Source organism: Strongylocentrotus purpuratus, unplaced genomic scaffold, assembly GCF_000002235.5.
Source record: "Strongylocentrotus purpuratus isolate Spur 01 unplaced genomic scaffold, Spur_5.0 spur5_scaffold_6, whole genome shotgun sequence".
Taxonomy (NCBI): domain Eukaryota; kingdom Metazoa; phylum Echinodermata; class Echinoidea; order Camarodonta; family Strongylocentrotidae; genus Strongylocentrotus; species Strongylocentrotus purpuratus.
This window is the reverse complement of record NW_022145612.1, coordinates 36,277,419-36,303,926: the sequence shown is the minus strand read 5'-3', so window position 1 is coordinate 36,303,926 and position 26,508 is coordinate 36,277,419. Positions and strand designations below refer to the sequence as shown.

Here is a 26,508-nt window from a genome sequence, read left to right as displayed (position 1 = left end):
ATAAGCAGGGGGGGGGGGGGGAGTGCCCGTTCTCCTCGATCTCTGATAAGTGCCCTTTTCCCTTTTTAATTCAAAGCTCTAATAATGCATAATTTAAGGGTGCCCCCTTTTCCAGAAAGTGTCTTTTTTTGGAGCCACTCCCCACTTTGGAAGATTCTCCGCCGCCCCTGGCCTGCCCCTCCATTATGCGCCCAATGATAACTATACTCCCCCGGATTTTATGCGCATGCTACTTATACCAAAAATCAGACGGTAGAGCGCGCGCTCAAATTTGTGAGTAGTTAATCTTTGCAATACAAGTTGTTTGTGAGCTCGTGCAGTGGCGGAAGTTTTGAAAACTGAAGGTTTTGGAGTCACATTTCATCGGAATATGGAGCACGAAACGATAACATCCAGAGGAAAATCGTTCTACTGTGACATTTGCCATGTGAAAATAGTTACAGGTACTTTTCAATTACTTTAAATGTCCGTTAATTAAGTATGAAAGAATGTCGTTAACTTAATGTCATGTGATTAATGAGTTAAATAAAATTGAGATGGTAATTCCGGTCAATATGAATATGGCTCACGCTCGCGCTCCGACGCACAGTACAGTGCAGTGGGCTGCGTTACAATCGTGGCTGTGTATTAAAAACTGTTCTATTGATTCTCAACATTTCAAACACCACTGTACAAAACTCATCTGCTTTCATTCAGAATCGTTGCTTCAGTAATTGGTGACAATTGACAGATGAGACCTAAATCTAGCAGTAAACGGGTAGATCTAAATTCAACTTAACGATGTTGTTAAAGGGATCGTTTAACATTGATAAATCTGAGATAGGGTCTAGATCTAGAGTAAAACCACCAAACTTCGGACACCGCCAAACTTCGGACAAAAATTACTTCAACGGCTCGAACGCAAAATATGAGCCTAGAGTCTAGCTCAGGCGGGTAACTTGCATGCATTTGATACTACTAACCTACATCGTTAGTACAGAAAGTTAGGGCAGGTTGCCGTCTGCAAAACTCACCAAAAACATCGAATTCAGAGACAGATTTCAGGTTACCTGGATTTTTACAGTCCCTTAACAGGGGAGTTAAGGTATAGAGCCTTCAATATATCGATTACAAACAAATCCTTGGCATATTTCACGTGGTTTCTGCCAAAATTATGGGAGCTTATGAGATACTTTTTCACTCTATCGCGAAAATTTTCTAATGGCGGCCGTTACCACGGACCTAGGGGTACTATACAGGTACCCCTACCAGAAGATGGCGCTCTTCCAAACTTCGGACAGGCAACATTGAGTGTCATTTTGACTACGAAAAAATAGCGCTTTCGTAAGATTTTAGCACCAAAATATTGTGTGAGTGTTGTGAAAAACACCTTTCTGATAGTTCTACCTAAAATAAATCTACCCAAAACGAGAAAATAATACTTTTTTCATGAAATCAACGCAGTCAAACTTACCCCCGTTGTACCATTTTTTGATCCGGTTTCCAAACCTCCGATGAATGCGCACTTTAGCGCGTGCGCTATACGTGCGCTGTACGTGCGCTATGCGCTATACGTGCGTTATACGTGCGCTACTCATGAACGTCCGAAGCTTGGCATGAAAAAATGTTCGGCGGGTAAGTAAATAATTCTAGTTTTCCATTTCCTTTACTAATTTTCTTTTCATGATATACATAAACAGTATTTGCACAATAATAGTATATTTGATCTTTCAATAATTAAAAAAAGAATTTAATGTTTTCCCCCGTTTTGTCTTAAGTGTCCGAAGTTTGGCGGTTTTACTCTACACGGTCCTACATGTTATCAATGTCTGTGAGATGGTGTAATATTGAAGCCCTAAAAAAATCGCGCTTCAAAATGATCAAGAAATGCCTCAAAAAATTAAAAATCTTTGAGTGACCGGTCTTACCATAGCTAGGCCTACTCGTTTTCCCCAACAGACTTTTGTAGTGTTACGAAAACCGTCAGGCGAACGGTTTTCAAAATTTGTAATTCCAATCATAAATATCTTGATAATCAGACAGGCGATCGGCTTGTAAAAGTCATGGGGTTCCTGACTGACCTTAAGGTTTATAATTATCATTGCATCATGAGCTAAATCCAAAATTTTGTTTCAGAATCTGAGACAAAGTTACCGGATCCCTCTTATCGTGCCAAGAACACTGTTCTGTGCATGCGCTGGCGTGCCACGCACACATAATCGGGTTTCTGTTGACTTGCCATGGACACATAAACTCTCATCCGCTCGCGTGCCACGGACACATTTTCGTGCATAAGTACACAAGCTAATTGTTTATGCCTATTGTGCGATGCGCATTGCGTGCACGCATGAATGCTTACTGTATTTGTGGAGGGGGTTTATTGTTGTTTTGATTTTGCGTGCTTCATGTATACCGTTACATTGGATTTTCCTGAGAAAATTGCGATATTTAATCAACAAATTTGTCAGTTTTGATCATGGCCCCTCAGATTGTGTGCTGGAAATGAGACAACGGATTGGTTTGACAACTCACTGATAGTGCTTATTTACTTTACCAAAATTACAGATTCATGAAATGATATTGGTACCAACAGAAAGAGGGTTAAATTTCCTACAACTTTAACGTACAATTCTTTTTTATACAATATACAGATGAGATGTTATAGTGGATCAAACATAGTAACAATTTAAACTACACGCACTTGAACCAACCCTAAATTAACTTAGCACACAGGAGATTAGTAGCGGGCACAATAGGGATTAGCACTGTGGCACTGGGTGAATTGCATAGGGGCAGCTTAAGAGTTAAGTGACCGAATACTGGGCGCTCTACCCTAGTCTACAATTGAGAATTCAAATTGTGTTGTGCTTGTGGGTCTAGATTCTCCTGTCAAACTAGACATAAATAACCATCTGGTATGGGTCATTTCTTTAATTAAACTGACATTTGTTGACAACTTGACATTTGTTGACATTTGTTGACATTCCCCATACACAGACGGTATCCCAGACAGTATCCCAGACGAATCGCACCTTGCAGAGAGATTGAGCCGAATCGGAACCTCTTTTGGCTCCTGAATTTTCGGCACTTGTTCAGAACTCAGAGTCAGAAGCCTATCCAAAATTTGACCGTAACTCGGGCGTGGAGATACCCTACTAAAACTAACCCTGTAAGTTGGGGATTTGATCGGATCGGGAGATTGAAGCGACACCCTCGCACCTGTGATCTGTATCGGCAAAAATGATTGACAAAAAACAAAAAACAGTTTCTCTTTTTTTTTTTTTTTTTTTTTTAATCCCGAAAAATTTTCAAGTTTTTGGCTATAATGTAGGCATTATAATCCAAGATGGCGGCCCCGCATGTTTTGGACCAATATTATTAATTTCAAAGTCATGAAAAGGCACTAAATATCAACAAACATGGTTACAACAACTCCAAATGACAAAATAATTCCAGCTATGCATTTTTTAAGGCATTTGATAGCCCAAAACTTGAAAATCTTCGGCATTTAAAAAAAAAAATCTTTTTTCCCTTGTGTTCATTTTCAATATTTGACATTTAACGGCATGAAAATAGTTTAAACATTAACAACCAGTAAACTAATGGAGGGAGTTTTAGGCTGGTGGCAGTTTTTGCTCTGGCCGAACGCATTTTATTTTTTTGTACCACAGCGAGCCCTTGCTTTAGCATCAGCAGGTGAACGCACAGGGTGCGCTCCCTACTGACTACGTACGTTCATGCGGCCAAAAACTGCCTCGATAGGCCGAAAAGTACCTTCGAAACAATGAACATGAAAATGAATATTGTCATGGCAATTCATGATTTTTTTTTCTGGGATTCTTGTTTTGTTTGAATAATAATAGTATTTGCTTCTTGATTTCAACAAGAAATGATAATAAATAGGAAGTAAAGAGTACCCGGTAAACAAATAAGGTTTTGTTTTAAGTGGCCGAAAACTCCCTCCTTTACTCTACAACAATATTATATGAGAGAATTATCCAAGGTATGAGTGATTTTAGGTATTAGAGTCATAGAGTGTTTAAGTTAAAAGTAAAACTGATACTTTTTGCCGATACCGATCAAACGTGTGAGGGTTTCGCTCCGATAAGATTAAAGCCCCAACTTGCAGGGTTACTGGACTTAGCATATTTTACTGTACATTGATAAGTGCTTTGTCCACACACCATATCTGCACTTCATTGCACTCCTTGCAGCTACTTGCCTAAGCAGCCTATCCTCCCAGTATAGCTTCCTGAGTATTAAACCCTGTTACGGATAATCGGATCAGTGGCCGATCGCTGGGCGATTAACATGAATCGGATGATAAAGTCTGATCGCCGATCAATAAAAAGCAAGAAAAAGATCTTGTTTTGAATCGTATCGACCAGCAGATTGAAACAATGGTAGACCCTTCTCAAAACTTTGAGAAAATGATAAGCTTAACTTTAGAATATTCACATGTATGTCTGTTGGTTATTCAATGAGCCAACAAAGCCTTTATTGTAGTCTGGAGTCCGTTAGTATTTTAGATGAGCTTTCGCACATCATCTTTTGTATGCTTCTACTTGCTCTTGCCCATCACACATCCAAATATCCTGTTTTTAGTATATTTAACAATTATTTTCATACATTTTTTAGAGCAGCAATAGACCGGAAGCGACTTGGTCACCAAACTATCCCAAACTGCATTTAAAATGGGGCTTGAAGGTAACATGCAGGTATTTTTAATATATTAGCGAATGTGCACATTCAAAATCATTGGGTATATTATTTTTAATGGACGATAAGAAAAATTTGTGAAAAAACACAAAGTTCTTATAAACTAATTGATTTTCTTACTACAGGTAAAGCTGTTGAAGATCATGTCCAAGGAAAGAAACACCAACGTCTGATTGCAATCCAGGCTTCAAGACAAAAGCAAGCAGAATGTAGCATATTTGTGGGGGGACTCACCAAGCTTGTCTCCGAGTTGGAACTCTCAGATTATTTCTCTAAATTTGGCAGTGTTGCTCAGGTCATTGTGGACAAGGATAAGGTAAGACTGCTTTGTCTACCATACATGTTCTAGATTAGGTTTGGCAAGGATTTCATTTGTACCCTTTCTCTGCTTTAACGCTTTTCATTTGCTATTATTTAGCACTGAAATACTCAGAAAGTGTATAATATTGCCATTGATCATGCACTCATTTTCTGACTTTGTGATAACTATCATTATTAAATGAAAGATGTACAGTTGCAACCAATTCTAATTCTTAATTACCCCGGTACATACATCATGTACATGTATACCTAAACTTTAACATTTCAGACAACTTTTTTTGAAAGCACCTTCTTAGACTGGTGTTTCTGTCCTTAGTGTGAATTATTATCTTTCAATCAGTTGAAATGATAACTCATTTAAATAAAACATTGCATTAAACTTCTTAACCCATTATGAATGTATTTGATACAACACATACAAGTATATCCCATATACTCCGGGCTAAAACATTTCTCCTTTAGTATCAAACTGGCCAAATTGTAATAATAATGATAATAATAGTGTGAACTTATAGAGCCCACACACTTTTCAGGGATGCTCATGGGCGTCAGCAACAGTTTTGAATGTGTTCTCCCCAGGGAAAGTATGCCATCGTGGAGTTCAGTCAGAAAGAGGATGCTGAGAAGGCAGCAGAGGAGGAGAAGCAGAAGATGAATGGGAAGAAGATCACGGTCAGACCTAGAGAAAACAAGCCCTTTGCTCTCAAAGGCAAGCAGCAAGCTTCTGCAGGAAAGAAAGCCAAGACCGCCAGAGAGAAAGAGATGGATAATGTCCTGGAAGGACTCCTGGAAGCAGAAGATGTGAGTATCAGGATGATCAATTCAATTCAATTTAATTCTGGTTTTACTGGCAAAAATAGCACATCACAAAAGTTAAAAGTTAGAAGATCAATGCTGTCATATTTACAATAAAAAACACCCACATTTTGATGTGCAATACGTTTAAATGAACAATTTGTAGTTATCAATAATGTATAAAAGATGGAAAAATACAACAAAATGGTAGGCAAATCAAAATTACAAATATAAAAAAAAACATTTGGACACTTGAGGTGTATTTAAAATGATGAAAGAGATCAGAAATGAAAAACAGTATAAACAAGAAATTGACCTCTCAAATATATTAGCACCTATTAGCCTCTATCTTAGTCCTTTGCCTATTGAATTCTTTCTTTTCCCAAGGAACGAGGAGCCAGTCTGTTCCCTCGGGCAATGGGTTAACAATTTTGTACATTGTAGGTTGTAAGACATATGTTCCATTGGTCCACATCCTACATGTACATTAGCCTTTTTCTTAACTTTAACCCTGGATCAAACACCAGACCTAACCCTTACCTGTAACCCCATTTTTAACCTAATGTAACATGATTTAAATTTCCTTTTTCATTTCAGGAAAACATTACGCTCATAAAAATAAATAAGTGTTGTGATTTATCTTATCTGTGAGGGTTGGAACAACATTCTGCATGTTTCAAATGTTTCAAATTCAGAAAATTATTAAGCTATGACATAAACTCTTATATGCTAGGGTTTGAACAAATTTGGGCATTTTTCAATTTATGGTAATGTCAATCAAACTTCCTCTCTGTTTTTATATTTGTGATAGGTTTGTTCTCAAATGACAGCCCTAGTCGAGGAAACATGTCTGGACCAATCTGATCTTCAGCTCCGGTATCTCATCTGCGACTTGCTTCAAGAGGTGTTTGTGGAGATGTTTCCCAAGTGCAGAGTTTTCCCATACGGCTCATCCGTCAGTGGATTTGGGGTCAAAGGTTGTGACCTTGACCTTCAGATTGACCTGGGTCGAGACAGTGAACAATACAAGTACAAATTTGCCTCCATGTTCCCTGATGAAGATGACATGGAGACCAATGAAGAGATGGTGAGATCAATATGAGATCAATGATTTGATATACTTGTGTCCTGGGTGTTGCAAATTATATGCAGTTATTTGGTTCTCTCTCTATCCTCTTTGCTCGTGTCTGCTTTATATTTCGTACATGTTCAAAATTTGTTGACAAGCATGCAAATATTGCTTGTACTTGTAATTTCACATATTATCTGTATAAGAGTTAATGCCCTTCTGGCACTTAACGGGCAACATGTTAAACAGAGCAAGACCGCCAAACCACTGTATAAGTTGCTTATTATCAAGCATTTATGCTTTCTTAGCAGTCAGGTAAAAATTACACTCCATAAACATCCATAAGTAACCACTTTTACATGAATCTACATGTATCTTATGTCTAGCCCTCCTATAGTAGGGCAAATTCAAGCTGTTTTGTCCCACACATAACTGACTATATCAAAGACGTCGGTATACCTGATTAATTTGATAGCCCCATGGTAATGTATGGGACATGTTAAAAATTGAATACCTTGACTTCATTTAACACGATCCCAATAACTCTTCATATGCAGGCAGCAGGTACCTCAGATGCTGATGGTACATCCTCTGAACAGCCAGAAACAAGCAATATGACACATGAGGAGATCCTTCAGATCTTATGTCGTCTTCTGAAGCAGTGTGTCCCATCCTGCCAGCATGTCAGGGTTATCCCAAGCAGTCGTAGACCAGTCATCAAGTTCATCCACAAGGAGTCTGGTCTGCACTGTGACCTGTCTCTAGACAACAGGTGAGATAAGGGTTCTATGCTTGGCCTACAAGTGCTTCGTTGTCAATTTCTAACTCCAACCAAGTCCTAAATTCAATCCTAGACCCAACACTATTTCTATTTTTAACCCTAAACTTAACATGAAATCCATTTACAATGATAACCTTGTGAATAACAATGTGAATAGCAGTCTTATATGCAAATGCGGCTGCTTATAAATAGGGTCTTGTGGAAGACAGCCATTACTTGTGAAAATGTGCTACCATATATAAATATCAGGAATAAACAAATGACTTTGTCAAATTCTCAAGGTAATAATTTTAACATACCGATCAATGCTTCATTGTCTTGTAGACTTGCTCTGAGAAACACAGAGCTCCTTCACTTCTACTCCTCACTCGATGAGCGCGTAAGACCGCTAGTATGTTGCCTGCGTCAGTGGGCAAAACACCAGCAGCTGTCGGTGAACCAGCAGGGTCCAGGACCCAAAATGACCAACTATGCCTTGACTCTCCTAGTAATCCACTACCTTCAGAACACACAGCCTACATTACTGCCAACCATTCATCAACTCAGGGAACTCGCAGGTAGGTGTTTGCTTTCTTCACCTTCAGTATTTTCCATATTAAAGACATCTCGCAGATTCTCATGGGGAATTTGGCACCATTTAGCTATTTACTTGATAACTCATGTTATCCATCATTTAGAAAGGACTTCCGTTTTGTGACCGATGGGCTATATGTAATGCGTGCAGCCTTTAACCACATCAAAAGACTGATCCTTAGAATATGTCACTATCATGAATTCTGAATCTAAAGAATGACAGTTCTAAAGCTTTCTGAGTCTCGGACTCTCGCAACAAGTTTGTGATGGGAAACAGAGTTTCGATGCTGCTAAGTGCAAGATTTGTACACAACAACTAGTAATTTGCTAAAATTTCACAAATTCTGGCGTATGCAAACGATGATGCAATGCAAATGGAAACAGATGAGACTATGTCTTTGAAGCAGAATTGACATTACGAGATGTCTGGGACACATATGGGCCCCAAACTTTAATTCAGGATTAAAACTTTTTATTCATGAGAAATCTTGGAGCATGTAATCCTAAGAATTCCTGTCTCAATGAAAAAGGTTAGTTTTAGTAGTGCCCTGCCCTCAAGTACAGTGTATTGACAATCTATCAGTTATTTCAGTTACTACTTGGGAATTTATACACTGTAGGTATTGATATGTCAGTGAATGTATGTAATCAATATATCAACAGAAATTGCTTCCATATTGTCTAGAAACTACTTGTATCTCAGATGTTTCTGTTAAAACAAACAAAAACACAAACAAATTTACTTTCTTCATTCCAATCGTACAGGTCCAGACGAGAGTACTATCATTGCAGGATGGGACTGTTCTTTCACAACTGATGCATCAAAGGTCAGTTGCCTCGACAACACAGAGACCATAGGTAAGTAAGGAAACAGATATATTCCTTTCCGTTTAATGATAATGATAATTGTTGTTATTTTTATCCCCCGTCAGTATGCCGGAGGATGCTTTGGATTCAGCAGCGTTACGCCGCGTCCACGTCTGGTGATCTCTACGTCATCCTTGTTTCAGGGAGAGGAGAGGGGATCTTTGTCCCCTTTTCGAAGATAATGATGACACAAAACTCGCTGCCAATGCCGGGGGTTACATTCGCATTGCGATATTTTTAGTTATTATTATTATTACTATCATCATCTTCATCATCATCATCCAGGCCTTAAATTAATCGACGGCCATCGACGGCCAGGCCGTCGATGCCCCTATGACTGGCCATGGTGCCCTCCCAAAAAAAGATAAATTCACGGCCAAAAAGGCCGTGCCCTTTTTTTCAAACTGGACGTGCCCTTTTTTCGGAATTCATCCCGGCTGGCCGGCTTTTTCTATCTTCGATTTTTAAGTCTAAAATGCGTCACACGTGAGATAAAGCGATGTTTGTATGTACCGTATACATTCGCAGTCGAGTATCAATAAACTTGTACTCAATAGCTCTTTGTTTGTGTTTGTGTATATTGGTACGTCTGCATGGTAAATCGTACATACGTAAATGTGTCAGATGTATGTGTGTTCGCATGTAATGTGTGTAGCGTGCATCGACTAAGTTCGTGATTGTGTAGTGAACTAATCAAAATGAATATTCGTAACCGTTAGAAATAAACAAAACACTCAGTAACGATAAATATTATGGCAAACTGGAACCTTGTTTGAGAAAATATTCCTAGGTAAATCCAAGAACTATCACAGGAGTTTAGGTTTGATCATAACAAAATCGACCCCAAAACGTGTGAAGATTTCCCTGTCATATAGCTGAGATCGGAGACTGAACTGAGCCACAGGCGCCCCGCATGCACCGTATTTATACCGCGTATACCTGCAACCAAAATTCTCCGGGGTTGATTTCACTATTAAAGTCAGAATCCACGATCCCCAACCCTGATCGTAGCACGCGCGAATCTAAAGGCCAATCAAAGTGCGTCATCAGTTAGCTACGTATATGCGCCGATGTGTTTTGACTTATAGTGAAATCGTCCCCAGAAGCACGTGGCGCTCATGTGTTGTGCATAAATTAATTTGCACTCAAACTATTGGTTACTCAGAAAATGCGCATCGCCCAATTATGGGCATAACCCTTACCCTCATTGCTTGTGTGCTATTTGGTTTGCAAGTTAACGCTGCATGCATCTTTCGTACGTTAGTATGGTAGAATTTACTCCGTGAAGAATCAGGGAATGGGGAAAAATGAAAATAATTGTGAAATGTAAAAACCGGAAAATATCACCGTGCAACAAATGCAATTGGAAATGAGTGAATAGGACCAGGGTATACACCTCCCTGATTGGACGTAGTGTCCCATGGCCATGTTGGTAAAAAGAGGAAACGGGTAGGGGGAGGCGGAGGCTTAAATGATCCAAAGTTGGATTCAGTATCGGGGGGAGGGGGGGGGGGGGGGGGGGGGGGGGGGGGAGGTATTCACTTAAATAAATTCTGAAAAGCTGTAGACAAATCTTAATCTTCAAAATTAAGCTGATATTATTTTTTTAAATCTCATTTTGAATTGAATTTAGCCCCTGTATGTGTAATTCCCAGGTCACTGTCATTGTTGTTGAGGGGGGGGGGGGGGTATGAAGGACATTAAATTCGGATCTACTCCTGAATTTGTGAGGTACATGTATGTCCCATCCCAAACAAAAGTGAAGTCATCCAAGTCAAAACAACGAAGGGTCTGTTATATAACTGTCGTAAATTTAGTTGCATGGCGGGAGAAGCCTTGAGTCAGGCATGATTGATGATTCCCCACTACCCAACCCGACATATTTTTAATTTTTTTAAATTTTTTAAATTTTTTATTTTTGCATAGCTGCTACGTTATTGCTTCAGCCATCTAGCCATTTGTATCGTTTATGGCTCTTGCACTTGTCATAGTTGATTGTTTTATTTCTCAATTTATTGACGCCTAAATAAACATCACGATTAATTAATAATATGCCAAGAAAAGATCGTACGAAAAGAAAAAGAGATGAGGAGCTGGCCAAGAGTGCAAAGCAGTGCAAGTTTCTGGAATGTTTCATGAAGAAGAGGTTAGTATAATAATTAGTCATTCCTTTTTAAGACGTCATTGTCATATCAGAGATAAACATTGTGTTTTTAATTAACGAATGGAGTGAATGAAAAGTGTTCAATCAGTGTCATGTTGACCCCCTGGCATCCGGGCCTGGCGCAGGCACGTAGCAGTAATAAAGTATTGATTATATATTTTGTATAATGGTTGCAAACAACGAGCATTTATGCTCTCTTAGCAGTCAAGTATAATAACCACCGCCACATAAAATGGGTTTAAAAAAATGTAGCCAATGAGAAGCGTCGAAATGGACTCTCAGTGGCGCGTGCAAGTATCAATACGCCCCGTACGTGACGTGCCGGTCTATTGTGATTGGTCCATCGCTCAGCCGCCGCAGCTTTAAATGTAAACCATGGTTTAAAATTAGCGCAAATTGTAAGCGTACCTTGCCTTGCGCACGTCTAATTGGACCTCTAATGGTACGCGATGAAATACGCTTATTTTAGACTATCATGGGCACGGCCATTAATATGGGTACGGTTTAATATGTAAATGAAGCTAATCCATGGGTTAAATTCAGATTCAAACCGATCATTTGTGAATTCGGGCCATATATATCATAAGATGGGTAGAAGAATCCCTGCAATCTGATTGGTCAATTACCATGTACTTATTTTTACTGGATGCGTGCTTGGTGGGCGGTACGTGCCATACTTGCTATGACGTCACTCGTAAAGAATTGAAAAACAAAGCCGAACATGATTACTACTGGCCTAGCCTAGCTATAGATTTAGATCTAGATCTATATATAAAAATAGTATTTGATATCCTGAAATTAAAATATAATCAAAACAGTGGGCTAACCAGCTTTTTCAAATGTCCGATATTTGGGTATAGTTAATTTCAACTAAAAACCTGACGGTTGTACGGCTTGTTGATTTGCTTCCCCGGTTTGCTTCCCGGCCTCGATCGAGTGCTAGCGCTATAGTCAAACTTTGGCGCGGCGTGTGCTGCGCTTGCTTGTCTGCACACACCCGGTACCACTCGTACTCGAGACCGCCGCTTGACTATACTAGCACTGGCACTTGCAGAGCAAACAAGTCGACAAACCGCGTACACTATCATGTTTTTACTTCAAAATTCTACCCAAATCTCTGAAATTTGAAAAAGCTGGTCAGCCCGCTGTTTTGTTTATATATTAATTTCATGATATCCTATACAAGTTTTATATATAGATCTAAATTTAGAACTTATTATATAAGTATTATTTTAAGATATATTATATACGACTCGTGTCGGGTGAGTACCTCACCCCCCCCTCACTCACCCGGTACTCCCCCCCCCTCACCCGGTACCCCCTCCCCCTCCCCCCTCACCCGGTACCCCCTCCCCCCTCCCCCTCACTGGTACTCCCCATTCCCTCACCCGGTACTACCATGGCAGAGGGACAGTTATTAACCCGTTCCTTCCGGGAACCTGGTATACCAGGCTCCCGTGGAGCCCACTCACAGACGGGAACCTGGTATACCAGGTTCCCATAATAGGCAGGTAGACGACGTCTTTACAAGCCTAAAATTGCCTTTCCCTGCCATTAATTCACTAAACTAGTGGATTTGAGGGTTTATCCAAAGTATATGCTATCATTATCCATTACTCCTGTTTTGTTTACTTTGATATTATTCATTATATTTGTACTTTTTCATAAGCATGTCAAGTTTTCTCTCACATGAAATTCGTACAGCAGCGTATTGGAGCTCCGCGATGTCTGTCCCACAGATATTGACTTTCGCTGAGACCTTCCATGCACAGAATACCAATACTGCTGGTATTTCAATTGGGAGCAGCGCAAAGCCAAAGCCTTTAACGACACGCGGCACGCGCGGAACAATACACTTCACTGCACATGAAAGGAAAATCCAAAGGTCAGCTCTCTATTGTCAAGAACAACAAGCAGTATTATAAGTCTAAAGCAAGATCGCGAGGTTGTACTCGATTTAGTCTCAGAAAATGAGTTTTGATCAGGTGTATGTTGGATTTATTATTATGACATTTTGTATCACCGACCCCCCCCCTCAAAGCTCAGATTTATTATTTAGTTTGTCTCTCTTTTTGTTTGTTTATATTTTCTGGCTAAAGTATGATGTCTGACGTATAGTAACGTCAATATAGCATAATAAACATTTTTGTATAGCAGTTTGATGCAACAGAGATTTACATTCAAAAGTTTTACTTTTATAAGTATTGGACAGTAATATTCTTCTCATTTCGACTTTATCAGCCGCTCACTCTCTATAGCGTTCCCTATACTAAGGCATATGTGAGAGGGGGAGGTATATGTGAGAGGAGATATAAATTATTTGAGAAAGAGGGGGAGATAGAAAGTTATCTCCGTTCCCCCCCCCCCCCCAGCTCTGATTGTTTTTCTTTTGTGTACGTTTCTTTTTTTGTTTGATTATATCTTTTTGCTAAAGTATAATGTCTGACGTATAACATCAGGGATATGTTATAATAATTAATCCCAAGGAAGGGATGATGCCGGCATGCAAGTAAATGGCGGAATAGTAGACAACATTATGAAAGATGAAGATGGAAAATGACGTAGAAAGAGAGATAGAGAGAGAGAGACAGCGAGAGGGAGAGAGAGAGAGGAGGGTGGGCGGGGGCAGGGTAGATAGAAAGTTTGACGCAGTCTGTTCTGTATTTATTATTATGATATTTTTCTCACCGACTACCCCCCCCACCCCCCCACACACTCAGATTTTGTCATTAGTTTTTCTCTTTTTTTGTTTGTTTATATCTTTTTGCTAAAGTATAATGTCTGACGTATAACATCAGGGATATGTTATAATAATTAATCTCGAGGAAGGGATGATGCCGGCATGCAAGTAAATGGCGGAATAGTAGACAACATTATGAAAGATGAAGATGGAAAATGACGTAGAAAGAGAGATAGAGAGAGAGAGAGACAGCGAGAGGGAGAGAGAGAGAGAGAGGAGGGTGGGCGGGGGCAGGGTAGATAGAAAGTTTGACGCAGTCTGTTCTGTATTTATTATTATGATATTTTTCTCACCGACTGCCCCCCCCCCACACACCTCAGATTTTGTCTTTAGTTTTTCTCTTTTTTTGTTTGTTTATATCTTTTGGCTAGAGCACAATGTCCGACGGATAATAGTACCGTCAATATAGCATAATACAAATTTGTTTATATCAGTTTGATGCAACAGAGATTTACATTCAAATTTTTATTTTGTATAAATATTGTACAGTAATATTCTTCTCATTTTGACATTATCAGCCGCTCGTTTTCTTTTTCGCTCCCTATAATAAATATAAGGTATAATACTGTACATCATCAGGGATAATTTTATGTTATAATAATTAATCTCAAAGAAGGAATGGTGCCGGCATACAAGCAAATGGTGGAACAACATTGGCAGATAGACAGAGAGACAGATGGAGAGAGAGGGAGAAAGTGGAGAGAAAGAGAGAGAGAGAGAGAGAGAGAGAGAGGAAAGAGAGAGGGAGAGAGACACATAAAGAGAGTGAAAAAGAGAGAAAAAAAAAGAGAGAGAAACAATCATTTCCCATCATCATCTTTTTGTCTGTTACATTTTAGCATATCACATATTCTTGTTCATTTCCTTTATCTTGTATGATTGATATTATCTTTGAATGATTGCAAAAACAACAAGACCCCACTCCCCAAAAAACACACACAAACTAGACATAATACTTGTTTGGAACAAGTATAGGTGGGCTGGTCAACTAAAATTTGAGAAAAAATAGAGCAAAAATAAGCGAGATACTGCTAAAAAACAATGTCATGTAGATTAATGATGTGAACGAAATTCACGTTCCATAGGCATAACACGCAACTTAAGAAATTTCTGATATGTGCCTTTCATCGTAAATTTCACTATGATGTCGTGATCAAAATGAAAAATGGTGATGACTGAGCTTGTAGAGAATTGTCTTTGCTACAACATATCGAAATTTGGAAGAAAATCGATCAATATTTACAGAGATGCAATCAATTTTCCATAAATATGCTGACGTCATTATATGCAAATTCGTATTTTGAGTTCCAAGGCCATTATGATGATGTCACGATACACTTAATGGCCAAATGAGACATGGAATCATTTCTCCGACTCATACTCTATCTAAATATGAAAACAAATTGAAGGTCACGGCTCATTCCAAAGAGCTATAATGGATTTTGTATAGGCATGTTTTTGCCCATATATGCTATGTATTAAAAGAGCTCGCGCGCACAGACGTTTATCTTGAATTGACACTCATCTTGTTATTAACGGTCATAAAGAGATAAACATGGTATCAAATTCCTCGAAAAAATATGAGAAATATCATGAAAGAAAAAAAATGGCGATTCTATGTTTTGTAATGTTGTTACGCGCGAAAACGTGCGCGCATGCTCGTACGCGCGATTTTTTATAAAATGCTTGAAATGACCTGAAACGTATGCAAAAAAAATTTGAGACGATTTTGAGCATTTTAAATTTTTGCGCGCGCACTGACGCGCGGACGTACGCGCACGCGCGGGCTTTTTGACATGAAATTGACCGGACTGATATTGACCTTGATCATGATAAATATGAATGAGAAATAACTTACCGTTATGAAAATATGATCATGAGTAAATTTTCAGAAAATTTCACAAAATGGCGCCTAGATGACGTCATCAGTCAAGGTCAAGGTTTAAAACCTTACCGTGTTTTCTCCATATGCCTATACATATGTGTGCCAAATTTCAAGTTATTTGATTTAGCCATTTTCAAGTTATTTTGCTAACAAAAAGTGGGTCGAAATAAGAAAAATAAATAATAAATAATAAAGGCGATTTTAACAAAAATATAAGGTGGTCTGTATTAGATACAGCCCACCTGAAAAAAAGCCAGGGTTATACCTGTAGGATCATCAATGCTGTAAGCCAGGTCATTGTCATTCAATTATACCCTTACTTTACTTCCGCTCTTCTATTGTTGGGGTGTATAACCATGACAACAACCTTTACATCCGTCAACGTTCTTTGTTCCTCTTACGTAACTAAGCTGTGGGATCATGGGCCAAAGACAAAGATATAGCTCTTTTCACATATTCTATATAGGTCCCAAATACTTGCAGACATTAATTTTCTGTGTCATTTGTATTCGTATGTACTTTGTCAATACATACTTACAAACTATAATATAATTGTCAAAATTTGCCAATATATTCATACATATTGATATTATATAGCGCCTTTACATAAAACATGATCAAAGCGCTTTACATTAGTAAATAAAACAGAATATTTATTTTGCTCTCTAGGCAATACTTCCGAACTATTTCGTTTCCCCTATATCATCTTCCGCTCTAGAATCCTATCTTGTTTATATTTATTTATTGTGTATTTGTCCTTGTATCCCTCTCCATTATTCTTCTGTTTTTGAAAGAGAAAGTTTCATTCTTTCTCTTCTTTCTCTTATAATGTTATCCACCTACTTCAGTATGACCCTTTTGTGGTAAAGTATAATGTCCGATGTATATTATTTCCGTCGATATAATGAACGTTTCATTTTATTTTGATGCAACTGAGATTTACATTCAAATCAAAACTTTTACTTTCTATAATTTGTGTACAGTAATATTTATTTTGACATTATCAGCCGCTCGTTTTCTATTTTTGTTCCCTAGTATTTAAGATGTATGTTTTCATCATCATGGATATGTTATCATAATTTATCTCAAAGAAGGAATGATGCCGGCATACAAGCAAATGGCGGAACAACATTGACAGATAGAGAGAGAGAGAGAGAGAAGGGGGGGGGGGGGAGAGAGGGAGATAGAAAGTTGGATGTAGTCTGTACTGTATTTATTATTATGCTAGTTGTCTATCTGATCAACCCCCCCCCCCCCCCCCCCCCCCCCCCGTTCAGAATGTTTCTTTAGTTCATAAAAAAAATTAAAAAAAAAAAAAAAAAAATCGCAAAAGTATAATGTCCGACCAAGGAGTTATTTCCTTCGTCCGACGTATATTAGTTCTGTCAAAAAAGATTGTTTCATATTAATTTTTTGCAAAAGAGATGTTTTTATATCCAAACTCTTACTTTTAACAATTCTTATTTATATGTCGAAACGTTTTTTTGGAAATCGCGGAACAGAAAACAGTATGAGACAGATGAAGTACAATGAACGGTTTTTATAGAGTGAGAGAGAGAGAGAGAGAGAGAAAGTTGAGCGCATCGTTATATAGTCTGTACTGTATTTATTAGTATGCTATTCTGGCTCTCCTTTCACCCCCCCCCCCCTCCCTCCCCCGTTCTGGATTCTTCTTGAGTTTCATTTGATCATGTTTATATATTTTCGCTACAGTATATTGTCCGACGTAAATTATAACAGTCAATTTTGGCTGATAAACTATTTCAATTAAAATTGATGCAACAGAAACTTACATTGAAATAGTTTACTTTTTATAAACTGTGTATTTTCTCATAAAATCGAGTATCAAAATAAAAAGAGATAAATAAGAAGAATAAGAAGAAGAAGAAGAAAAAGAAGAATAAGGAGGAGGAATAAGAGTGACAAGGAAAAAAAAAGATACGGAGGAGAAAAAAGAAGAACAAAATAAGTAGGTAGAAGCGGGAAAAAAGATAACGAAGAAAAAAAACCTACAGTACGGAAGAGCTGAAAAAACTTAGAGCACGGCAGATTGCCAAATGATCTGCGCATGCGCTAAGTTCCTGCTCGTCGAAGCGACTGGCCAAGCTTTAGGTCGCTTCAACGCACACGCATTGTTCCGCGCGCTGAACAGTCGCACGGTATTGTACGGCAGCGAAGGAGTCGAGTTTTCGATTTTTAATCTCGTTTGTGGGGTGGCTATCAGGCTGAATAATTTCGGAAGGAACGGGTTAAGCCTCGCGTGAGCCACCATCATTATAAGGTGACAATTAGAGTTTTCAGTCTGAGAAGGAGGAGAACCTCACACCTCACAAGTCAGAAAATGTTATGAAATTCCTCCGAACAGACAGATTTTTCTGACCAGAGAACTATACAAATAATATGCAAATAAGAATTTTCCCATTCAACGCTTCCAAAAATAAATCCAAAGTGTCAACACTTCCAGTATAATCTGTTCAGAATCAATTTTCTTTCTTCACTTTGTGTAAAAAAAAGAGAAAAAAAGAGTGTTTTCTACAAGTTCCATCCCAACTTAATTACTGCCCTCTAGTGTCCATCAATTTTTTTAAAAGTTTTTAAAAACTTCTCATCCCTTCCCCTTGGCATTAAATGTTCTAGAAACTTTAACAGATTTTATTTGTCTAGATCTACAACAATAGTAACATGACATGGGGGTTTGGGATTCCCTTACTATATATTACCTTGTAATTAATTAATTTACTTGAAGTAAAGTACATACACTAATTATGTCTTTAATCCTTTGGATTTTAGGTGTCCCTCATCAGAGAATGTATCCAGAATAAAGCATAATCATCCTTCAAGTTTACAGGATGATCATGAAGCTCAGGTAAACACAAACAATTACTAAATGATTCTTGAGAAGAGAATTCCATAAATGTCATTCAAGATAATTTTGAATACTTACTGATTTAGATTCATGATTGTGCCCTTGTAACACATAGATGAGATATTTCACACCTTAAAATCTCTTTCAACTCATTTCCACATCTATAAATATACGCATCAATGTAAATTCTAAGCCTACTTCATTGACAATAAACTTAAAACATTTTTAAAACTCAAGTATACAATTACATAATTATCATAGGACTAATTCCAGCAATATTCTGATTTTTGTAGGTGCCAGTTTAATCATTATCAGGCATATACACTTTAGAATTAATTATTGAATATTCTTTCATCAACAGCCAGGTGAGAAGGCAGAGTCAGCATCCAAGCATGATGATGATGGTTCCACTCCTCCACCACTAGCTGCAAGTTCATCTGCTACTTCTTCTCAGCAACCTCAGATGACCAAGTCAGCATCTCAGCAACGCGATGATGGTGCTAGTCCTCCACTAGCTGCAAGTTCATCTGCTACTTCTTCTCAGCAACCTCAGATGACCAAGTCAGCATCCAAGCATGATGATGATGGTTCCACTCCACCACCACTAGCTGCAAGTTCATCTGCTACTTCTTTTCAGCAACCTCAGATGACCAAGTCAGCATCCAAGCATGATGATGATGGTTCCACTCCACCACCACTAGCTGCAAGTTCATCTGCTACTTCTTCTCAGCAACCTCAGATGATCAAGTCACTGTCCCATCCTCATGATGATTGTGCGAGTTCTCATAGTGCTAATGCTACTAGGAGAACAAAATCTTCAACTGTCGATAGCTGGGGATATGATTGGCTTAAGTACAATGAACACAACGGGTATGTGTCAAAGGTTTGGTGTAGTGTGTGTCGGAATGCCAGACATCGAGGGACCAAAGTATCAATGCATCCAGGACAAGCACAAATTTGTGATAATGATGCATACATCGTAGGAACAAGTAATGTGAAAAAGGACACATCAAAATCTCATTCCAGATCGAAGTTCCACTTGTCTGCTGTTCAAGCCACGCTCCCTCTGGTTGAAAAATCGAAACTTGCACAGCAATTTCAGACAATGCAGGACAGAACAAAGGCCAAAATGAGTAAGCTTTTTGACATCGCTTACATGGTTGCACATTGTGAACAACCCTTCACCATGTACAAACAATTTGTGCTTCTTGAAAAGAAGCATGGCGTTGACCTTGGAGTGACATACATAAATGATGCTGCATGTCGCACGTTCATTCATCACATAGCCGCTACAATGAGAGAAGACCTTGAGAAGCTTTTTGGACAGGAGCCGTTCTACTTCTCATTACTGTTTGACGGCAGTACAGATAAATCCATTTCTGAAAAAGAGGTTGTCAGCATCAAGCTCATTGAAGATGGCATTCCGAAGATAAAAGTCCTTGGGTAAGTTACAAATAAAAGGAATCACAACTATCATAATCCAATATATTAATATCGTGAAATCACGATTACAGAATGAATTTGGAAGAAGTTAGTTCAGTGCATTATCAAAAGTCCAGTCTGAAAAATGTTCTAAAATGTATAATACTGCTTCATTAATAATAACTAATATGCCCCCGCCCTTGCCAGATTAGAAATAATATATATATATATTGCACATTCATATAACATATTGCACATTCATTCAATAATTGGCATATTCGTTTTGACTTCTAAGTTCTTTAAAATTTTGATTGAAAAAATATAACAGTAGATTGAAATTCCTCTTCATATTACAGAATAGCAGAACCAGAAAGGTGTGATGCCCCTACAGTTGAGCAAGCGATACGGAAGTTGTGTGAGGACCACAACCTCAACCTGAAGAACGGCTTTGTGGCATCAGCAGCTGATGGCGCTGCAGTAAACTTCGGAGAGAGGAGTGGAATCCTGACCAGGTTCCAGCGAGAAGATGCTCCATGGTTAATCAAGATGCACTGCATTGCACACCGGCTCGAACTTGCCTTGAAGGATGCTTTCAAGAACACATATTATGTGCTGGTTAGTTGTAGAAATGTTTTACCAAATCAATAAAATTATCTTTGGGCATAAGTAATTTAATTAGCAAATGGTAATTTTTTGAGAAAATTGAGCTCAAAATCATGATCAGCACACGGCGACACATATTTATCATGAAAGCTTAATATCTCTATTCAAACAAAAACATGTTACACCAAAATATCAGAGTGTAGTTGAAGAAGGATAAGGATTTTTAGGGGGAAAGAACACTTATAAATGTAAATTGCCGATGTATAGTAAAACTATTAAAAAAACATAAAATTTTAGAGTAGCAAACCAAACTTGAAGTCCTTTAAAAAATAATGCATCACTGAAGTGTTCTTAAAGATGTGTTCTTAGCGTGATTGAAAGAATAATATGAACACACAATGAAATAAACTTGTTGCACAAATCTTAATTATAATATTATATTTCGTGTTTCAATTTTAATTTATTATAACGGGATTATAACATGATCGATGCTATAATAAATAAGTATGTTAAAATTCGTAGATGTGTACCGCTAACCCCAAACCATATTTTCATATTATTTTTTGCTTACATTTAGATCGACGAGCTTATGATGCAAATGTACTACATCTATAGACGGTCTGCAAAGAAGTGGCGGGAAGTCAAGGCTGTGGCGTCAGCACTCAACAAGCATGTAGTCAAGCCAAGTCGTTCACAGGGAACCAGATGGGTGGACCACCGTCGAAAAGCGCTGAAATGCTTGGCTACCAACTACCATTGCATTGTCAGCCAATTTGAAGAACAAGCATCCGGTCAGCGTAAAGACATCTCTCCAGCTGATGCAGCCAAAATGAAAGGGTTTTTGAAGATGCTTAAGTCCTCTAAGTTACATATGAGCAGCTACAGGGATATGGTGGAATACTTGGCAGAGCTATCCCTCGGCTTTCAGAGGGATGACCTCCCAGTGTCCAGTGTTGGCAGGAATATCCTTGTAGCACAAGCTGGGCTGAAACGGATGGAGGAAAAACCAGGCCCCCATCTGAGAACCGTCCTTGCTGCCGCAACTGAGGCAGTGAACGAGGAGGAGGCAGAAGAGAGTCCAACCTTCTCTTTCCAGGATGTCAAACTCAAGGTTACCAAGAAAGATGTTGTGGACTTTCAGGCCAGCAAAGTGAAGGTTCTGAAATCTGTGAGTACTTGCCTAGAGACTAGGCTGGCTGACTTCGGTGACGACCCGATTATCAAGGCAGCCAAGATTCTTGATCCAATCGGATATCCATCCGATGTCCAGGAAGCAGTAGACTTTGGTATTGATGAGATCCACACATTGTGCGATCACTTTAGACCCCTCTTGATGGCAAAGGGCTGTGAGGTAGAGCTGGTTGAGGTCGAGTGGATGAAGCTCAGACAGGAAGCGAAGAAAGAGAAGTTTCAAGACCTCTGGAAGAATGTCCTAGTTCACCAGGGAGATGTGTACCCCAACCTATGCCATATCATCAGGATACTGCTTGTGCTACCCACATCAACAGCGCAGGTAGAACGGCAGTTCTCTACCATCAAGAGATGCCAAGGTGACTGGCGACTAAGTCTCAGTACTGCAACAATCACAGACTTACTACGCATATCCAACGAAGGTCCAGCACCTGAAGAATATAATCCAGAGGCTGCTGTGCAACATTGGTTTGTCACCAGTAATGCATCAAGACGTCCATCTGTCCAGCCTTATGGAAGCAGAGTCACTACCCCACAAGCAACAGACTGGTCTGCTTCAGAGAGTGATGGATCTTCTGACTGAATCTGATAATAATTATAATCATATATTTTATTCTGCTTTTATATACATGTACTATGTAGCCTTTAATACATCTCATACTCATAGATATATGTTCTAAGTGCGTAACAGAAATGTTATTACCCCTGTCATATCACACATAGGAGCATCACTATCCTGGCTGTGTAGTAAAAGCTGTGCTTTTCATTCTCAACATTTCAAACACCACTGTACAAAACTCAACTGATTTCACTCAAAATCGGTTCTTTAGTGACAATTGAGGATACCTAAATAGCAGTAAAATACATTTTTTTCAACTTACTGATGTTAAAAAGAATAATTTAAAAATTCAAATTGTAAGTGAAAGTCTAGTGTCAAATTTGCTGATCAGCCCAATTGGTCCTATTGTTTGCAGTCTATGCAATATTGTGTGGTGAGTATATAATTGTGTGTAGGTCTAATAATACCTGCCTCAGAGCAAGTATGCAGTGCTAGAGGTCTATACGCATTAGCATCGACTCTCGTATGCTTTGTTGGAGTGTGTCATATGTGTGTAATTGGTTTTTTACAGACGTGTATCATTCAGATATGATTATTTACGTCTGGGGACGGACCTTTACCGTCACCATCCGAAAGACTTGACTCAGTTTCGAACCTGCGTCCTCAAGTTTGTAACTTCCATTGTTAGCTGGATTACAGGCGCAAGCCACAACGCCCCGTTAATATGATTGGACCTTCTGATTATATCCGTAGTAAGTCCAATATATACTCTAATCTTTACTCTTAGCAACATATGACCATTGTGGGTCAGTGATATACTTATTAACTTCTGGAGGCAAGATTTGGATGTTTTTTCTTCCTGTTTATTGCATAATAAATGAAAGTTCACTGCAAGTCAACTAAGCTTTCTGTGTCGATCATTATGAGGACTTCTCTCCTATGCATTCCCCGACATAACATGTGGTTCTGATTATCAAGATATCTATCACTGAATATTTAATTATATTTTGATATAATAACAGTTAGTGTCAGTCACAATATTGATTGAAAGTTTTAAACCCAATTTATTAATGGCAATTCTACTAGTTACAGGACCTCTGTGAAAAAGCTGATACTAAAAGTCATGGGAAATTGATCCCGCACAAGTTTCATTATAAAATACACATGACATCTAACAAAAATTTAAAGTATGCAGAATCAATTTTTTGGGGGCAAAGATGCCCTTTTTGTAAATATATTTTGGCCTTGGTGCCCTTTGTAGTGGCCTTGGTGCCCTTAAAAATATGAGGTACTTTAAGGCCAAACTGGCCTTGCCCTAAAAATGACGAAATTTAAGGCCTGATCATCATATTTTACATCGACAACAATGCTCCACGCTAGGTGCTCAAGGCGTTCTAATATTCCCCCCCCCCCCCCCCCCCGCTCTGCTAGGCTTACTGATTTTGCTCACAGCATTTAAGGAACTCGTTCCAACCCATTAAACACCTGGGTGGAGAGTAGCAAATGTAGATTCATGGCTTGCCAAAGGACAGAACTTTAGAAAATGTGAACCATGTGATCTACTGTAGAGGTGTCGTGGTCGAGTGGATATGTCACCGGACTGTGGATCACAAGGTCTGCGGTTCAAGTCCCGCCGCGGCACTAATGTCCTTTGGCAAGACATTGATCTACACTTGCCACTCTCCACCCTGACCCAGGATGCGAAAGTTAATGTGGTTGGATTAGCAAGGGGTGCTTGTAAAATAGCGACTAGCTGGAATGCTCCCCAAGGAGTAGAAAATGTGCATACATTTTGTTGCAGGTAAGCCTGAATCCGATGACCGGGGTAATAATATGTTCCACGCCTAGAAACATAGTATTAGGCGCATTATAAATGTGAGCTATTATTATTATTATTATTACTGTGCGAGGATGAATCCACTAGACCATGACACCTCTAAACGACAACAACACTATTGATCATGATGATGTAGCTTCCTTGTGCAGCACTCGTGTCTCTCACATTGAGACACTCCTGGTGTTCTAATGTTATTTCCTCAGTCAAAGCCAGTGGCCAAGTATGTAGCATTCTACTACTCAAGCATATCTGGTACCTGTATACCCCTCGCTGGAGATTGCCAAATGTACTTTAATGTCTTGCTGAAGTAAATGAAACATTATAGAGTGACCCCAAACAGTTGTTACACACTGGTCCTGATTATGAAAATTACTGTATAAGAGCTTTCTTTTACCATGAATGTTCAGATACGAATTGAACCCAGATTGTGTTTATTTAAAACACAATATTATATTGTATTGCTGAATTGTGATGATTTACTTAATGAATTTAAATTTTCAAATGCAGTGATGTTGCATGTCCACTTTTTCTTTGTATTTCATTCTTCAGAATCTCTGATGAAGGGGTTCTTCAGCTTCTACACCAAGTGTGACTTCGCCACCAATGTTCTTTGCCCTGTATCAGGGACCACCGTCCCTCTCACTCAATTCAAGCCCCAGATATCATCAGATTCATCATCATCATCTAAAGAGTTCAGAGTGGGACCACTCAACATCCAAGATCCTCTGGATCTATCACATAATGTTGCCATGAACATCAACGACAAGATCGCTGGGAAGATGCGAGAGGAGCTGCGCAAGGCCAGCCTGACCTGCATCTCGCTGAGGTACAGGAAGCAAGGAGAGGATCTGGAAACTGGAAGGATTCCACGTTGGGGATTCTTGAGTCTCCTGGAAGAGAGGGATGGAGGCAGGAGGAAAGTAGAAGGTGGACTATCTGTGGTCATCCCCTTGAAGATGAGCCAGGTAACTCCTGAGTTTGTGAAGCGATATGAGGATGCAGGAGAGATGAAACTTGCATGGTGCCAGCATGCTGAGAACTTTGCAATGAGGCTAATGGAAGATGTGCTTGGGATTTCATGTTTTGAAGAGTCTCAGGATGATGATATCGTTGAGATGGAAGATGGTGTTCACTCACCACAACAACCAACAGAAATCAGGGAGAGTACTGAAACACCTGGTATGAACAGTGATGCCAGCAGCAGTGGTACAACAAAAGACAATGAGTTGAGAGATGGAGAAACTGATGAAGATGTAGAACCTGCACGAAAGAGACAAAGGATTGCTTCCAATCTGGATGACGACGAGCATGAAATGTCTATGACCTCGAGTGGCAGCACTTGCATGACCTCTCCAGCTGACCTTACATCACCAACATCCTCAACTTCTTCTGTGACAGACCATGAGGGTAGCACAGTCAGCAAGGTCATTTGCTGTAAAGCCACCCACGCTGTCTGGGTCGGCCGCCGAAAATTACGACGCAAAATCCAAATGGAGAAGCCGTGGGGAGATGCACCAATTGATGAACTTAGCAAGGAGAAACTTGTTACTCAAGAGATTCTGAAGTCTAGTGCACCTCCTGCAACTGCCCTTGCAGAGTTTAAGATAGAACTCAGAAGGAAGCTAGCAGCCGACTGCACAGCTGTCATCGTTGCATTTTGTACTCCACAAAATGATGTAAACGCAAGGAATTTCGCACATTTTTTCGATGAGTTTGTTGCAAGAATGCTCAGCCATTTGAAGGTATGATTAATGCATATTACTTCATAGCTGCATTTTTAAAGAGCAGCATGACTAAGAAAGTTTATCTTTTGTTAGGTATTTCAACACATACCACTATGCATGTACATGAACTTATAAAAATGTATTTACTCTGCAGCTGTACAAAGACAAATAAGTTGTCTCTAAATATTTTTGTGTATGCCATAATGACTTAAAAAGTATTTGTCAAACAAATTTTTAGTTCATTACAGGCATCGAAATGACTTACTTTGATATTTGAAAATTATAGAAATGACGACACTCTAAATTTCCCTATGCGCCTTTCCTAGATCTGATGCACTTTCTCACAAACATCACAGATTTACCTTCAGGCTGTTGTAAAATTTCCTTCCATCAGTAGCACCACGAAAACCAGA

General features: G+C 39.0%; 2 protein-coding genes across 2 annotated transcripts; both read left to right on the top strand.

Annotated features, from left to right (window-relative positions):
- Positions 1-264: 264 nt before the first annotated feature.
- LOC105437981 lies at positions 265-22,767 on the top strand. Its single transcript, XM_030972106.1, has 12 exons — positions 265-443; positions 4,824-5,014; positions 5,599-5,820; positions 6,626-6,901; positions 7,441-7,655; positions 7,989-8,221; positions 9,003-9,095; positions 11,169-11,250; positions 18,684-18,759; positions 19,121-20,202; positions 20,538-20,796; positions 21,362-22,767. The coding sequence occupies exons 1-12, from the start codon at positions 371-373 to the stop codon at positions 22,556-22,558; spliced, it is 3,999 nt and encodes a 1,332-aa protein (XP_030827966.1). The 5' UTR covers positions 265-370; the 3' UTR covers positions 22,559-22,767.
- A 491-nt stretch (positions 22,768-23,258) lies between these two features.
- LOC100893106 (speckle targeted PIP5K1A-regulated poly(A) polymerase-like) lies at positions 23,259-26,119 on the top strand. Its single transcript, XM_030999992.1, has 2 exons — positions 23,259-23,286; positions 24,921-26,119. Exons 1-2 carry the CDS (start codon positions 23,259-23,261, stop codon positions 26,117-26,119), a joined length of 1,227 nt encoding a protein of 408 aa, XP_030855852.1.
- Positions 26,120-26,508: the final 389 nt, after the last annotated feature.